The 15,805-nt window shown below is 43.3% G+C and overlaps 2 protein-coding genes across 28 annotated transcripts in view; one reads left to right on the forward strand and one right to left on the reverse strand.

The window, feature by feature from the left end:
• Positions 1-1,958, reverse strand: part of ANAPC10 (anaphase promoting complex subunit 10) — a 301,756-nt gene extending 299,798 nt beyond the window's left edge. For 7 of the 24 annotated variants that reach the window (XR_012158580.1, XR_012158581.1, XM_073341259.1 and 4 more), the window contains exon 1: positions 1,686-1,826. The gene's annotated coding sequence lies outside the window, so the exon portion shown is untranslated. Of the gene's footprint in view, positions 1-1,621; positions 1,834-1,874 lie in introns of those variants that run through there. The other 17 variants (XR_012158579.1, XM_073341257.1, XM_073341256.1 and 14 more) reach the window with 9 other exon arrangements.
• Positions 1,959-2,074: 116 nt separating this feature from the next.
• ABCE1 (ATP binding cassette subfamily E member 1) overlaps positions 2,075-15,805 on the forward strand; it is a 33,592-nt gene continuing 19,861 nt past the window's right edge. The window contains exons 1-6 of one of the 4 annotated variants that reach the window (XM_073341238.1): positions 2,075-2,467; positions 2,765-2,837; positions 12,955-13,124; positions 13,472-13,557; positions 14,528-14,625; positions 15,572-15,689. In XM_073341238.1, the coding sequence (XP_073197339.1) occupies positions 13,022-13,124; positions 13,472-13,557; positions 14,528-14,625; positions 15,572-15,689 (405 nt within the window). In that variant the 5' untranslated portion in view covers positions 2,075-2,467; positions 2,765-2,837; positions 12,955-13,021. The remainder of the gene's footprint in view (positions 2,468-2,764; positions 2,838-12,954; positions 13,125-13,471; positions 13,558-14,527; positions 14,626-15,571; positions 15,690-15,805) is intronic. The other 3 variants (XM_073341240.1, XM_073341239.1, XM_073341237.1) reach the window with 3 other exon arrangements.

Raw genomic sequence — 15,805 nt, forward strand, 5'->3', positions numbered from 1 at the left:
ATATCATTATGCAGTGCTTATACCACTATGGTTTATTCCCCTAAACCAGGGGCGGCCAACCTGTGGCTACGGAGCCACATGCGGCTCTCTGGAAGCTAATATGCAGCTCCTTGTATAGGCACTGACTCTGGGGCTGGAGCTACAGGCACCAACTTTACAATGTGCCAGGGCGTGCTCACTGCTCAACCCCTGGCTCTGACACAGGCCCTGCCCCCACTCCACCCTTCCCACATCCTCCCCGAGCCTGCCGTACCCTTGTTCCTCTGGAGCTTCCTGCATGCCACAAAACAGCTGATTGGGAGGTGTGGAGAGGGATGGGGAGGTGCTGATCAGTGGGGCTGCTGCCGGGTGGGAGGCCCTGGGAGCAGGGTGGGGGAGCTGACAGGGGGCTGCTGACGTATTACTGTGGCTCTTTGGCAATGTACATTGGTAAATTCTGGCTCCTTCTCAGGCTCAGATTGGCCAATCCTACCCTAAATGTAAAGGAATAAGCTATATTGGTATAATTGCTTGCACTTTAGGGGTTGTACCAAAAATTATTTTGGTTAAAATTAAATACATACACTCCTGACCAAAACTGTTAAAATCAGTACAAGAACTGCAAACTTATATTAGGCCTAAGAGACAGACCACTGAAAACAAAGAGGTCACCTACATCGCCCTGCAGTTTGGACTACCTTGATGCGTATAGCAGTGCATACCAAAGTGCCGCACTGTAACTCCCCTGTGTGGAAGCAAACTGAAAGGTTCCTAGTACAGTCCTCTTCAAAGAGGACTACGTTAATATGAACTAGGAGCCTTTTAGTTCATGCTGGCAGTATTCCACACAGGGAAGTTACACTTTGTTGCATACTGCTGTTCACTGTAGTTTCAACTGTGGGGCAGCAGAGACCTAGCAAAAATCCCATTAACAATACTGTAATTAACAAGAGTCTTTCTAAAGGCTAGCACAGATCAGAGTGGTCTCTCACAGCTCTTGCTAGTCATACCTAGTTTTGGTCAGGCTTCTTTTACAACTCCACCAAGTTATTATTTATTTTACCAGAAATATAATTATGGGCAGATCCCCAAGCCCTCCATCACATTCATGATAATGGGATTTGAAATTAAATAGTTTAGCCAACCTTCAAGTCGTATCAGGTTTGTGGAATCCTGAAAGCCCGACCATGTTTCTCCCCTAAACGCAATCTGGCAAAGTTACTAAGAGAAAAACTAAGTCACATTTTGGGAAGTGTAAAAATACTACCAATAGACAAAATAAACTCTGTAAGTCTAGTCAACGCAGCCAACTAACTCTATCCAAACTCAACCCTGCAAAGGGGGCGGGGAGGGGCAGTTTGTTCAGGGGGTGTAACCAGAGTCACATACTTTTGGCTTAAGAGAGAGGACTGATACGTAGATATAGACTTCTGACCCCGACCCCATGTCAGTGGTTTATGAAATACAAGGGTCTCCTCAGAGCAGAGTCTGACACGCCGAGGGGTGCACCTAGCAAAAAAAAACTACCCTGGCAGTCCCGAGGAAGGCCTGAACGAGCCATGGAGAAGGGGCTTCGCTCTCACTCCGGGCAGCGGGGTCTCAGGCCGGCGGCCCCGTGCGGGGAAGCTGGCACTGCCCGTACCTGTGCAGTAGCCAGGAAGAGGCGCAGGCTGGGGCCCCTGAGAAACCACGAGCGATGAATTCACCTGCCAAACGCGCCAGAGCGCAGAGACTCTCGGGCCTCCGGGCACCAGCTGCCCCCGCTTCCTGCTGGGCCGCGCCGGCCACGGCACATAGGCCCCGGCGCGGGGCCCGCCCCTTGCTACGGGGAGGGAGGGGGAATAGGGGAAACAGTCCACCCAGAACCGCCTCACGGGAGGAGGGGGAGCACTTACGTTACAGCCGCCCCACCCACTCCGCAGCTCGCTCTCCGCTCCAGCCCCCAGAGCGTCACTCAGCCATGACGTCACGCAACAGACGCGTCCAGAAGCGTCTCCGAAACTCTCTTAGCCACGCCTTTGCCCTGAGGCGTCGCGTTCTTTTAGCGTCCCCCTGCTCTCTATGGTGAGCGTCTTTTCCCCTCTCTCCTTACGTCTCTATGGTTAGTGGCTCCAGCTCCTCTCGGGGGGTGGCGGCCATTTTGGCCGGGTGGCAGCAGGAGCACGTTGTGCGTCTGCCTGTGGGTAACGGGACCAGGCTAGTCCCCTACCCACCTACTCGCCCCAACTGGGTGGTTTCCTTCCCGTCCTCCGGTAAGTGGAGTCAATAGCGGGGCTGGGGAGAGCGACACGAGCCCCTGGGAGACCCGTGCCTTGGTCAGGGCCGGGCGGCACCAGCGAGTCGTTCCACCAGCTGGTACCGGCGAGAGGCGCCGTGTCTACGAAGGGGGAGGAACGACCCCCGAGCGGGGCCCGGCAGCCGCCCGGCTGTCCCTGGTGGGGCTCCTGTCTACGCCGGGTGCTGTTAGCAGAGCCCCTCCCTCAGCCCGGTAAGGGTGCGAGGCCCCGGACCCCTCCCCCTCCTGCCTAGAGCTCCCCGCCCCCAGGCGCTGCGGTGTTGGGTCCAGACCCCCCCCCCCCCCCCGAACGTGTACGGGGGCACCAAACACGCAGCTCCACTGGGTTGTCCCAGACCACGGCCGCGACAGTGGGGATGGGTGACAGACCCCCTCTCCCCCGCCACCTACTCTGCTAACGGGGGGAGGCCCCGATTCCCCGGTTTGCATCCGGTGGTGTCTTTGGCAAGGCGAGTAAATCTCTATGTGCTCTAATTTCCCCATCTGTAGAATGGACACAGTAATAGTCACATTAGGGCGTTGTGGTGAGAACCTTACAAACATCAACTTCTTTCCTTGGATGGTAAGTGGACCCCAGTGAAGTGCAAAGGATTATTTGTCCTGTTGCAGGGCTATCATAAGGGCAATATTCACACAGGGAACTGGTTTGTCTTTTTCACATGCTGTATCATTTGTGCCAAACGTCTCTAGGGGAGGTTGTCCCTATAATTTAGTGAGGGCTCTAAAAATTTACTTGTAAATGTCTAGTAGGAAGCTTTCCTTGCTGGGATGGTGTTTACCTGCAGAGCTATCAGTTTCTGCAGAACGTGCATTTTTATTTTATTTTTAATTCTAGAACTTGTGGCTGTGAAAGATATTGTGCTGTCTGCCCACAGACCTGGCTCATCATAGTTTTGCCATGCAGCAACAAAAGCTGTTGCTGCTCTTGAAATCAGCAATACAGGTAGATTCTGCAGGAACACTATCTTAAAGAATGACAGGTTTCAGAGTAGCAGCCGTGTTAGTCTGTATTCGCAAAAAGAAAAGGAGTACTTGTGGCACCTTAGAGACTAACCAATTTATTTGAGCATGAGCTTTCGTGAGCTGTAGCTCACGAAAGCTCATGCTCAAATAAATTGGTTAGTCTCTAAGGTGCCACAAGTACTCCTTTTCTTTTTATCTTAAAGAAGAGACTACCATATGTTATGTTTCCTGTAAAAGTCAGGAATCTCTAAAATAAGGAAAAGAGAGAGAAATTCTCTTTATGGGTGCATCCACTCAAGGAAGAAAGATGTATTAACTAACAGACGGTAAGAACATAGCATAAAATCTTAGCGAAGAAAAGGCAGTTGTAGTTTTCAGTGTTAATACTAGTGGGGAGATAAGTGTTTACCTCTACATGCTAAGGTGTTAATACTACAACTCCCTTTTTTTCCACTATAATTTTATGCTGTGGTGTCTTAACACAAGGTAAGAACACACCCTTTTCCCTAATGAAGACAAGTCCTTGCAGTAAGGGGGGGTGCTTCAAATTTATAAAATGCCTAATAGCCAGGGATTGTTATGAAAGATGGAGATCTGCCAAGCATGGTCCAGCACCCTGAGTAAGGAAGAGAGCAGCAAGATGCTTACCAACAATAGGGAAAGGCTTTGCTCCAGGACCTTTTAAAAGTGCTGTCTTATGCATCTTTAGCATATTTGGTCCCCTGATGCGTAGTTGTCTGAGAAGTCTTTTGATTCTGACATTACATTTATCACTCTTTTCCTTCAAACTCTTAGTGCAAAGGATTTTTCTCCCGACATGTATCTCTTTATAGCTTTCATGTGCTAGCAGATACCACAATATACAGTATTCACCTTCTCCTCTCCCATTCTAAGGAAATATTTGAGGATGAGGCTTATTGCATTGTATATTTTGTTGCTGTATGAATGAGTCACTATTCCTATTGTTCAACACTATTAAACATATCCATACATATTTCTATTTCAATGTGTTATTTGACAATGTGTTGCTACTTTCCAGTAATCAGAAAGTTAACCCTTAGCCTTGAGTTCTTTGCTTCCATATGTAGAATGTGCCTTGTGAGCAGTCTAAGATTAAACTGAGAGCATGTCTACACTGGCAGAATTACAGCTCCAGGACTTACAGCGCTGCTCAGAGAGTGCTGAAGGGAAACCTCTGTTGCGTGTTCACGCTGTCAGCTGCATGCACAATAGCGTGTTCACGCTTCTGGCACTTGCAGCAGTATTTGGAGCAGTGCACTCTAGGCAGCAATCCCACAGAGCACCTCTTTCTCTTCTGCCGCTAAGACTTGTGGGAAGGTGGACGGGATTGTGAGGCATCCTGGGTCCTGTTCCAATGACCCGTGATGCATTGCTTTGCATCCCAGCAATCCCTGTGCTTCCGTCTGCATTTGGCACTATCAACCGTTTGTGTACTGCATGTCCTGCCTCTTTGGGTTGCAGGAATGGATCCCAAACTGTTGACCAGTATGCTGCTTACTCTGACCAACATGTCACGAGTGGCAGTGGAGTTATTCTTTAAACTACAAAAGCAAGAGGAGTGTGACATTGATCTCATCATGTGTAGTAGCTACGACATGAGATTGCTTGTGGCATTCGTGGAGGTGCTGACCATGGTGGAACGCTGTTTTGGGCTCAGGAAACAAGTACTGAGTGGTGGGATCACATCGTGATGCTCGTCTGGAATGACGAGCAGTGGCTGATGAACTTTCGGATGAGGAAAGCCACATTCATGAGACTGTATGATGAGCTCACCCCAGCCCTGCGGCGCAAGGACACAAGAATGAGAGCTGCCCTGCCATTGGAGAAGCACGTGGAAGTTGGCTACTCCAGACTGCTACCGATCAGTTGCTAATCAGTTTGGAGTGGGAAAGTTTACCGTTGGACTCGTGTTGACAGAAGTGTGCAGGGCTGTTAATCACATCCTGCTCTGAAAGACCATGACTCTGGGCAATGTGCATGACGTTGTTGAAGGCTTCGCACAAATGAGCTTCCCTAACTGTGGTGGGGCGATCGATGTCAGTCATATTCCAATTCTGGCACCAGACCACCTAGCCACCGAGTACATTAATCACAAGGGGTATTTCTCAATGGTTCTCCAGGCACTTGTGGATCACCGTGGGCGTTTCACAGATATTAATGTAGGCTGGTCCAGGAAGGTGCATGATGCACACATTTTTTGGAACACTGGCCTGTTCAGGAAGCAGGGACTTTCTTCCCGAAGAAAGAAGATCACTGTAGGGGAAATCGAAATGTCCATTGTCATCCTGGGAGACACCCACCTACCTCTTAATGATGTGGCTTTTGAAGCCATACACAGGGCAACTTGACAGCAGCAAGGAGCAATTCAACAACAGGCTGAGCAAGTGCAGAATGACTGTTGTGTGTGCTTTTGGCCATTTAAAAGCCCGCTGGTGCTGCCTCTATGGGAAGCTGGACCTGGCCAATGACAATATTCCTATGCTTTTTGCTCATTTGTGCAAAGCCAATATTCCTATGCTGTATGCTCCATAATGTTTGTGAAGGGAAGGGCGAAAGCTTCACTCAGGGCTGGACCGCAGAGGCTCAGCGCCTGGAGGCTGAGTTTGAACAGCCAGAGACCAGGGCTATTAGAGGGGCACAGCACAGGGTCATAAGGATCAGGGATGCCTTGAGGCAGCAATTTGAAGCTGAAAGCCACTAATATTTGTTGCTATGCTCGGGAGTGCAGTGCTTGAAATGCCAGGAAATGATTGGTGCACATGATACAATATGTGGGTTTAACCTAATTGTTTGTTGCTTTGCGGTGCTCTTTTTGCTTTCAATTAATAGAATAAAGGTTGCTTTTAAACCAACACAATTACTTTATTAAAAGACGACTACAACTGGAGGAGAGAGCCAAACAAAAAGTAGTAGTAGGGTGGATAAGGGAAGGTGGATGGGGGAAGGGAAGGTCCTGGGAGAAGGGGTCCAGGGATGTAGTACAATGCAACGGGAACTGTACTTCAGCAGGGCCAAACTGCAGAGGGATGGGTGTGGGAGTCCGCAATGCTGAACTGTGGCGGGGAGGAGTGGAATGGTGTGGGTACAGACTGGAGCCAGGAGGTTGATAAGAGTGTCTTGGCGGTGTCTGGGGGTGCATGGGAAAGAGTTTTGCAACAGTGGCTGCATAGGAGGGTGGGCGCCTTGCTGTTTGCTTTGAAGAGCTTGTATCTCTTGGAGCGTGTGTGCTTGGCACTCCATAACCTTTAAGAGCCGCTCCGTGGCTTCATCTGGCTCTTCTCACTGTCCCGCCACTCCTTCAATTCCTGTTTCTCGGCAGCAGAGTGCATCATAACATCACGCAGAAAGTCCTCCTTAGTTCTTCTTAGCCACTTTCTAATTCTGCACAGCCATTCAGCCAGCGATAACAAAGAGGGAGGCTGGGCTTCCACGGTCGTCTCTGTGAAGTTTAAATGCAACATTTTACAGAAGCAGTATTGTTTGCAACACAGACAACATTGATTCAGTGCTTTAAAACACAGCCAGTACTCTCACACCTGTTACTAACTGGCTGACCCCAGGCAAGCACACGTGAGCCACAAGACCTGCAAAATGGTGAATAGCTGCAGGGGCAGGATAAATTGCCCTTCCCGGACCCTGCTGTACACTGGGCACATGGCTCTTGGGGAGAGCCAGCACTGTAGGGTGGCCTGATGATCATTCCTGTCCCTACACTTTCCACAGGATGTGATCATTATGGAAGATATCTCTCTGCTGAGGGTGAGCAGGGAATCAAAGGAGGGTCTTCTCCAAGACTTCAGCTTTTGCCCTGACCCCTATGTGGCTTGCCTGTGTGCAGCAATGGTTCTTCTCCTCCCACTCCCCTTCCCTCCCCCATCCTGCGATGGCACAGGAAAGTTACCCTTAATGGGGCAAGAAACAAAGCAGCTCTGCCGAAGAACCTCCAGTTGCCCAGTATCTCCACAAGAGTTTCCTGGAGATCTCTCAGGGAGATTCCCATAAAGTGAAGGAGTCAGTCAACAGCCTGTTCTGCAGCTCAGACTAGGCATGTGGTGGGAGACCAGCCTTCTTTCTGCAACCCTCCTGCCCACAACAACTTGCTTCAGCAATTCCCAAAATCAGATCCACTTACCAGGGACCTCCCCTCCTGTTTGCACTTCACCAATCTCCGACAGCTGTGACTGGCTAGCCTCCTCCAGGGTAGAAAAGAGCTCCTGGCTACATGCATCTCTGACCTCCAAGTCCATCTTCTGCCTCATCCACATCCTCGTCAAAGATTTCCTCCTCCTGGCTCGGTCCGCTGGCACACGAGCCACCAAAGTATCCACAGTGGTCTTTGTAGTGGAGGTGGGGTCGCCGCCGAGTATCACATCAAGCTCTTTGTTGAACCGGCAGCTCATGGGTGCAGCACTGAAGTAGCAGTTTGCCTTCTGTGCCTTGTGATAGGCATTCGGCAGCTCCTTTGCTTAGACCCTGCACCGCAGTGTGTCCCGGTCATGGCCCCTTTCTGTCATACAGCGTGAAAGCTGTTCGTAGATATAAACTCCTACATCTGGAGTGCAGCTGGGACTGGACAGCCTCGTCTCCCCAAATGCTGGTGAGATCCAGCAGCTTGGCATTGCCCCAATCGGGAGATTGTCTGGAATAGGCATGACCACCTGGAAAGGTGTGCTGAGACCACTGCGCACATCACCAAGCAAACAGGAAGGGGACTTTCAAAATTCCCAAGGAATTTACGGCGTGGGGATGACGGTTGGTCACATGAGGGCAGGGCAGTAGAGTTTAAACCGATGACCAGAGAGGTGAGAACAGGCATTGTGGGACACCTCCCGAAGGCCAATTGCAGCGCTGTAATCGACCAAGGTGTCTACACTGGCACCCCAGAACTGTAGCCCTGGCGCAGAAAGCTGTACGCCTCTTGTTGGGGTGGTTTTTTCGAAGTTCTACAACTGCGCAGTTTCTGCACACTAAGTGGCTTGTAACTCAGGAGTTACAGGGCAGAAAGCTGCTTTACTGCACAGAAACTTGCCAGTGTAGACATGGCCTAAGAAACAGAACTTTGGGCTTGTCTAAACACGGTTTTTGTATTGCTTTCACTGTAATAATGGTTTAGAAACCAATATAGTTAAAGCAGTACAAAAACTGTACATAGACCAGCCCTTAGTATGTGTCCTTTTTTACACACTTGGACTTTTAGCACATACCGATACTTCTGGCTTTTTTTGTAAATTGACAACTGGTTCTATATGTATTTTACTATTTTATAAGTTATTTTTGTCAGGTATTCTAACTTTAAAATTGTCTTGATGGTCTTATCAATATATGTGGGGTTATCAAGTTTGGTTCATTAGTTCTATAGTTGAGATGTTTCCTGAAGATTATTTGTTTTCTTATTCTCAGTCTTTTTACTAGTTACTGCTTTTAAAATATGATTTGTTGAACACTTCCATCTGCTTTTTGCAAAGTAAATGTTTTTAATACAATGTGGTCAGTTCTGAATACAGATTATTTTACTTTTTAATATAATTGCATTGTCCTGTCATTCAATTTTCTGTCTTAACAGTTGCATATTCTTCTCTATATTTATAGTAAATTGCACTTTACATAGTAATTCAGCATGCTGTTGCACGTTTTTTCCTCTTTGCAGTTGATTGTATTAAGTCTTTTATGGTAATGTACTCATATCTCGATCCAGCAGATGTAAAAATTATGGATGATCCAAATTCTAGTAACCGAAGTTTTTGCTTTTTAAGTATTACAGTATAATGATGGAGTCATTGTTGTCTTCCATAAATTCTTGTAGGAGAAAGTGAACGAGCCTCTGATGGTTTGGCTGATGTGATTAGGCCCTATGATGGTGTCCCCTGAATAGATATGTGGACACAGTTAGCAACGGGCTTTGTTGCAAGGATAGGTTCCTGGGTTAGTGGTTCTGTTGTGTGATGTTCCCTTGTTGCCAAGAAGGCTAACAGCATTTTGGGCTGTATAAGTAGGAGAATTGCCAGCAGATTGAGGAACGTGATCATTCTCCTCTATTCAGCATTGGTGAGGCCACATATAGAGTACTGTGTCCAGTTTTGGGCTCCATACTACAAGAAGGATGTGAAAAAATTGGAAAGCGGAGGGCAACAAAAATGATTAGGAGACTGGAGCATGTGATTTATGAGGAGAGGCTGAGGGAACTGAGGTTGTTTAGTCTGCGGAAGAGAAGAACGAGGGGGGGGATTTGATAGCTGCTTTCAACTACTTGAAAGGGGGTTCCAAAGAGAATGGATCTAGACTGTTCTCAGTGGTAGCAAATAACAGAACAAGGAGTAATGGTCTCAAGTTGCAGTGGGGGAGGTTTAGGTTGGATATTAGGAAAAACTTGCAGGGGTTGTGAACCACTGGAATGGGTTAGCTAGGGAGGTGGCGGAATCTCCTTCCTTAGAAGTTTTTAAGGTCAGGCTTGACAAAGCCCTGGCTGGGATGATTTAGTTGGGGATTGGTGCTGCTTTGAGTAGAGGGTTGGACTAGATGACCTACTGAGATCCCCTCCAACCCTGATATTCTATGATTCAAATCTACAAGTTTTGAGATAATAAGCTTCTACTCAGCTGAGTGTTTAAGCTCTACAGATACTAAGCTTCTGAGGAGTGTCTCTTATGTTCTCTAGGCCTGACATTCATTATTGTGTATTGGGATCCCCAGGCAGGACACCTTCTACCCTGGTCCTGTAACTGGACCCATGGGGGGTGGACCCCTGCCTTCAGGCAGAAAACCACTAATATCGGTGGGCTCTGTGCTGGCACAGGGGGTTTGCCTGGATGGATCCAATTGCAGACTCAGGGCCATAGTCTGTAAATCTACTGATTTATTTTTTAAATGATTGTAACAGCTGTATTATATGTAAATACACAAGATTTTCCTTCAAAAATTTGACAACTTATTCAAGAAAACTAATATTTTAAAATTATATTGGGAAGCAAGAGAAATAAAACTTCAGAATTGTCTGGGTTGTGTGTGTTTTTTTTTTTTTAAGTATAAAATTCCCTCACAGACTTCCCTAAAAGAGGGAGCAGCTGTAAATACCTGTTAGAATTTTTTTTAAATTAATGTTTATGGTTAAATACATTTGGAAATTGAGAAATAGTATGTTTAAAAAAAAAAAACACCTGAAATATCAGAAAGTCTAGAAATATTCAGTTCATGCTTCCAGCAGTAAGCTTATTTTTGCCCTTACCACAAGTTAAAGGTTGAAGGCTAGTCCCTTCCCCACCCTCAGTGTATGGGGCACAAACTAAAATATTGCATATAATATCCTTCATGATTGATCCACACAAGACCCTGCCCTTCCCTACCTGCTTATGAATTAGATATGCACCACCCACCTATTATTCTTCCATGTTTCAGTAAATCAGAGATTTTCCTTTTCTTTTCTGCGTATAAAGAGCAATCTGTAAACTGCTGAAAGATGTTGTTTGAGAACTCCCTATACTTAGCATAGGTTAGACGAGAAAGTTTAGCATATCTTCAAATAACATTTCATATATACAGTAGGAAAGACTTTATTTGTATAATGTGAACTAGTGGAATTCTTCCATCAGTGAGCAGACTGTTTAGATTGTTGGAACTTTGAGTATTGCAAGACCTGATATTTATGGTTTGAACTACATTAGTACATGACAACTTCTCTGTTCATAACGTCAAATTTTATGTCCAAGTTTTATCCTGGAATATAAATATTGGCATGCTGGATACTACAATACACTTGCTTTAAATTGGTAACTTCTCTGCATGGTCCCAACCGTTAGTACCCAGCAATGTTAAACTGTAACTGAAAATGCTTTGTTCCTTCAGTTGCCGGAAGAGAAGCTAGCCACAATGTAGGCCCAATATTTTACTAACCTTTTAAATTATTTAATGTGATGAGTCTTTCAGCAGTAACCAAGGTTTAAACCCTTTCTCAAGAACTGATCACCACCTAGAAGAGTTATATTCATGCCATTGAACCCCAGCAAGCAGTCATGACCAGAGTCTTCAAGAGGTGGTATACAGCAGTGAGGATTCCTAAGCCTTGTCATTATACTCTTCAGTCTGTCTCCAAACAGTAACATCTTGTGAAATGCTGATGACTTCATAACTCAACCTTACTCTATTTTAGATTGGAGTGAATAAGGGATGTCCATAAAGATGAACTGAAGTGCTTTTTAAAAAGAGAACATCAATGTCTATTTTAAATATCCCATTATCAGAATGTTGTGGACAAAAAATTATAAACATTCTTTAAAATGAAATGTTTAAAATCCATTACCTGTCAAGACCTAAACTTAGCATTCTGTTTCCTCTGCTATGGTTGATGACCTGGTAAACACCTAATACAATATAATGTTTGCACCTCTTGCCCTGCTTTAGCTATTTGTGAGGCTAACAACTACTGTAGGGAGAAACAGAATTCTACACTTAGGCTGTGTCTTTTATTTCACCTCTTAACATATATTTATTTGTAACTTCAAGGATATTTAATCCAAGATCTTAGAATTTTAAAAATATTTTTAAAAATTATTTGGTTAACCTCCAATTGTTTTCCTTTATTTGGTTTCTTGAAATCTTTAAGCCCTTATCATAGGGGCACTAATTGCCTGGGAAATACAATATGTCAGTGTAGTTGCTATAACTCGTGTATAACTTAAACTAGCAAAATCAAATCAGTTTGGCCTCTGTGTGTATCTGTCTATAACACTAACACACACACCCACACACCCACTGTTTATTACACATATATGTATTTATGCATATAGACACACACACACACAATTTCATATTCTCATAGCAATGGTCACAACTATTTATGGTTTTTACTTTAAATAGCAAGCATGCAGCTCTCACAAATTCACCTCCTAGCAGGTGGCATAAATGTGTGAATGAATCACCATGTGGAACTGAGATTTACTCTGTCAGCAATACATATGCCCACTCACTGCCTTAATACTTTCTAATACAATGTAATTTTCTTGTAAATAGAGTTGCATTAAAAGAGTATGCATTGACTTATGAGGAGAGACTGGGGGAACTGGGCTTATTTAGTCTGCGGAAGGGAAGAGTGAGGGGATTTGATAGCATCCTTCAACTATCTGAAGGTGGGTTCCGAAGAGAATGTAGCTAGGGTGTTCTCGATGGTGGCAGATGATAGAACAAGGAGCAATGGTCTCAAGTTGCAGTGTGGGAGGTCTAGGTTGGATATTAGGAAAAACTATTTCGCTAGGAAAGTGGTGAAGCACTGGAATGGGTTACCTAGGGAAGTGGTGGAATCTCCATCCTTAGAGGTTTTTAAGGCCCAGCTTGACAAAGCCCTGGCTGGGATGATTTAGTTAGGGTTGGCCCTGCTTTGAGCAGGGGGTTGGACTAGATACCTCCAGAGGTCTCTTCCAACCCTAATCTTCTATGATTTGCAGTTATCATGTTGGCTTCATTTTATAGTGGGGAAAATAGTAATGAAATTGAAAGTTTGTGCTAAAGTCATTCTGCAGTTATTACCATATTAAAACTGCCAACATTTTAATTGTCTTTCTGAATTTGTTCAATCGGCTGTAAGAACAACACACATTTTATTTCGTTACATGAACTTCTATTAGTAATTTCAACTAGATACAGCTTTGCTGCGTTATTGGTGGTGATTATGATCCAGTTCTTTTTTGTATGTTTTTGTTTTTTAGACCCTGAAGTGTTCACTTCCATCTTGGAATCTCTAATTGGTGTATATATAAACCTAAATTGCACAATATGGCCGACAAGTTAACAAGAATTGCTATTGTCAGCAATGACAAATGTAAGCCAAAGAAATGCCGTCAGGAGTGCAAAAAGAGCTGTCCTGTGGTTCGAATGGGTGAGAAATGCAGTGAAACATAATTAAACAATGCAAGAGACTTTAAACAATGTGCCTAGTTGTTTGCTGTCCACCTTAATAGAATTTACTAGTAGAAACTCTGAGAGAGCTTTCTGGATCATACTATGAATACATTTGTGTCATATATATGATTAAAACGGTCTGAAAATTGTGCACAGCAATAATGCTAAGAAATATTAACTACTCAGTTTCAGGGCTTCTTTTGAGTCCTTTTTTGCTGGGGAATTTTAAGGCAACTACAGGATTTCTGTGCGGCATTTACTGATCATGCTGATAACAAATCTGAGCATTGTGTCTTGTGTTTAACATACATTCTTTTTCACCAGGAAAACTATGCATAGAAGTCATACCACAGAGCAAAATAGCATGGATTTCTGAAACGCTCTGTATTGGTTGCGGTATTTGCATTAAGGTAAAAGATACTTATATAAACTTTTTAAAAATACAATTTCAATTTCTTTAAAAGTATGTACTTCTCATAAGAAACAGTGTATCTTCAGAATTCGAGAAAAAATATGTAATATAATTTCAAACAGTTTATCTCCTATGCACCTTTTTATATTTCGGCTTGACAGAATTTTATTTTTTGAATTTAGTTTTGACAGATACTTAAAAATCCATATCTTTTATTTTTATTTGAATTTTCACAATTGTGGGAAATTATAGAAAGGTCAGACAATTATTTAATGACAATAGACATTGAGATTCAAAAAGTTGTTTTATAACCTTTAAAACAGAAATTGCTACCATCATGTCAAAATGTACATAGAAATCTTATATCAAATTAAGTTCTCAAGCAGCATTTTTTCTTACTTTGTCTGTCTGTATATTTTGCTTATCAATGAAAATATTTTTTCATGGGGGGGAAGGGGTGTGCAGCGAAATTGATGTTTAGAGACATTTACCAGTAAAAGTCTAATCCTTCCAATTATATTTCTATTCTAGTCAGTATTTAAATTGCCATATTTAGCTTTGAAAAAGTGAGCATAGGATTCACTTTGAAAATGTTGTCTTTCTCTGTTAAGCGCACAAAGTGATGTAATTTTACTCATCAGTGTTATCTATAGGACAGCTTAGTCTAACAACAACTAGAATATTGATTGCTTCTCTCTGTGTAGTTTCTGTGGTCAAAAATCTAAGCAAATCAGTTAGCATTTGGAGGAATTTTTTAAACGTATTAACAAATCAATACATTCAAGAATCAGTATAAATATTTAGTACTGACCTGTTTAAAGGTAAGAAGTGTGGCACTCACAATTGTAAACAACACGTTCGGGGTGAAGTACTAAACGTAGAAGAATTTCACTACAGAGTAATTTGTTCTGCATTAACTTGTTTCACTGTGCATTAGTAAGTAGTAAATTTGTTTGTTTAAATTATAGAAATGTCCTTTTGGAGCCTTGTCAATTGTTAACTTACCTAGCAACCTGGAGAAAGAAACAACACACAGATATTGTGCCAATGCCTTCAAACTTCACAGGTATCTTTTATTTTTCCTTAAGCCAACTTTATTTTACCATCCAATTTTAAATTAATGTAAAATGTATATAATATTCTGGACTCCTAATTTCCAGTGTTATTGGAGATGTGACACAGGATGAATCTATATGGGGTTTTTAATGTACATAGTCTTTTGGGTTATCAAATATTAGTCTCAGATAATTTTTTGGCTTAGTTTAACAATCTCCTTGAACTTCTGTTATAATAAACTGAATCAAAAACCTGTAATTTAAAATTCTTGAGATATTGTCATTTTAACACTATTTTAAATCTGAATCTAGCTTTCCTGGTGACAAATGACTATTGGTCTGTCATCTCGAAGGGATAAAAACATAAATAAAACCGGTCTGGCACTGATAAAGCAGTCTCTAGAATTGGAGCATTTTATTTGTTTATGCAGTTCTATGGTATTCCTCACTTGAGTGTGTCAGCTTCTTGCAGACAATTAATTTATCTTCACAGCACCTGAATTTTATAGATCATGAAACTTAGGTAAAATGTTGGATTACTAGCTCAAAGTCGCACAAGAAGTCTGTGGCAGGCTGTAGATCTGTGTTCCAAGTCCTGTGCCTTTACCTCAAGAACTTTCTCTCCCAAAATGTTTTCTTACTCTCTCTGTGTTAACAAGCATTATAAAGAAACTGGCATATAAGTGTGTCACATCAAAGTGATTCTCTTTGAAAGAAAATGGAGAGAGAGAAACTTGGCATTAGTAGTGTCTGGTTGTGGTCTGACAATAGTTTTACATGGTTTTTCCCTTAATTTGTGGCTTTTTTATATATATAAGTTCAAGCAATATTGAGGTAGAGACACTGTGAAATGGGTTGAATCACTCGGCAAGTTTTTTTTTTAAAAAGTGCCCTAGTATTTTGCTTTTAATTGTGGTGGGAATTTTGGATTACACTAAATAATGACTTTATATACAGGTTGCCTATTCCACGTCCAGGGGAAGTACTGGGATTGGTTGGAACCAATGGTATTGGAAAATCAACTGCCTTGAAAATCCTAGCTGGAAAGCAGAAGCCAAACCTTGGAAAATATGATGTATGTATAAAAAGAGCTTGGGAAATAGGTGATTATGGTTTGTTGATGATAAATGCTCAGTCTGTCCTTGTAATTTTTTTCCTGCAACTGTCACATTGATATCAGTGCTTCACATT

The sequence above is a fragment of the Lepidochelys kempii genome, chromosome 4 (genome assembly GCF_965140265.1).
Source record: "Lepidochelys kempii isolate rLepKem1 chromosome 4, rLepKem1.hap2, whole genome shotgun sequence".
In the NCBI taxonomy this organism is placed as follows: Eukaryota; Metazoa; Chordata; order Testudines; family Cheloniidae; genus Lepidochelys; species Lepidochelys kempii.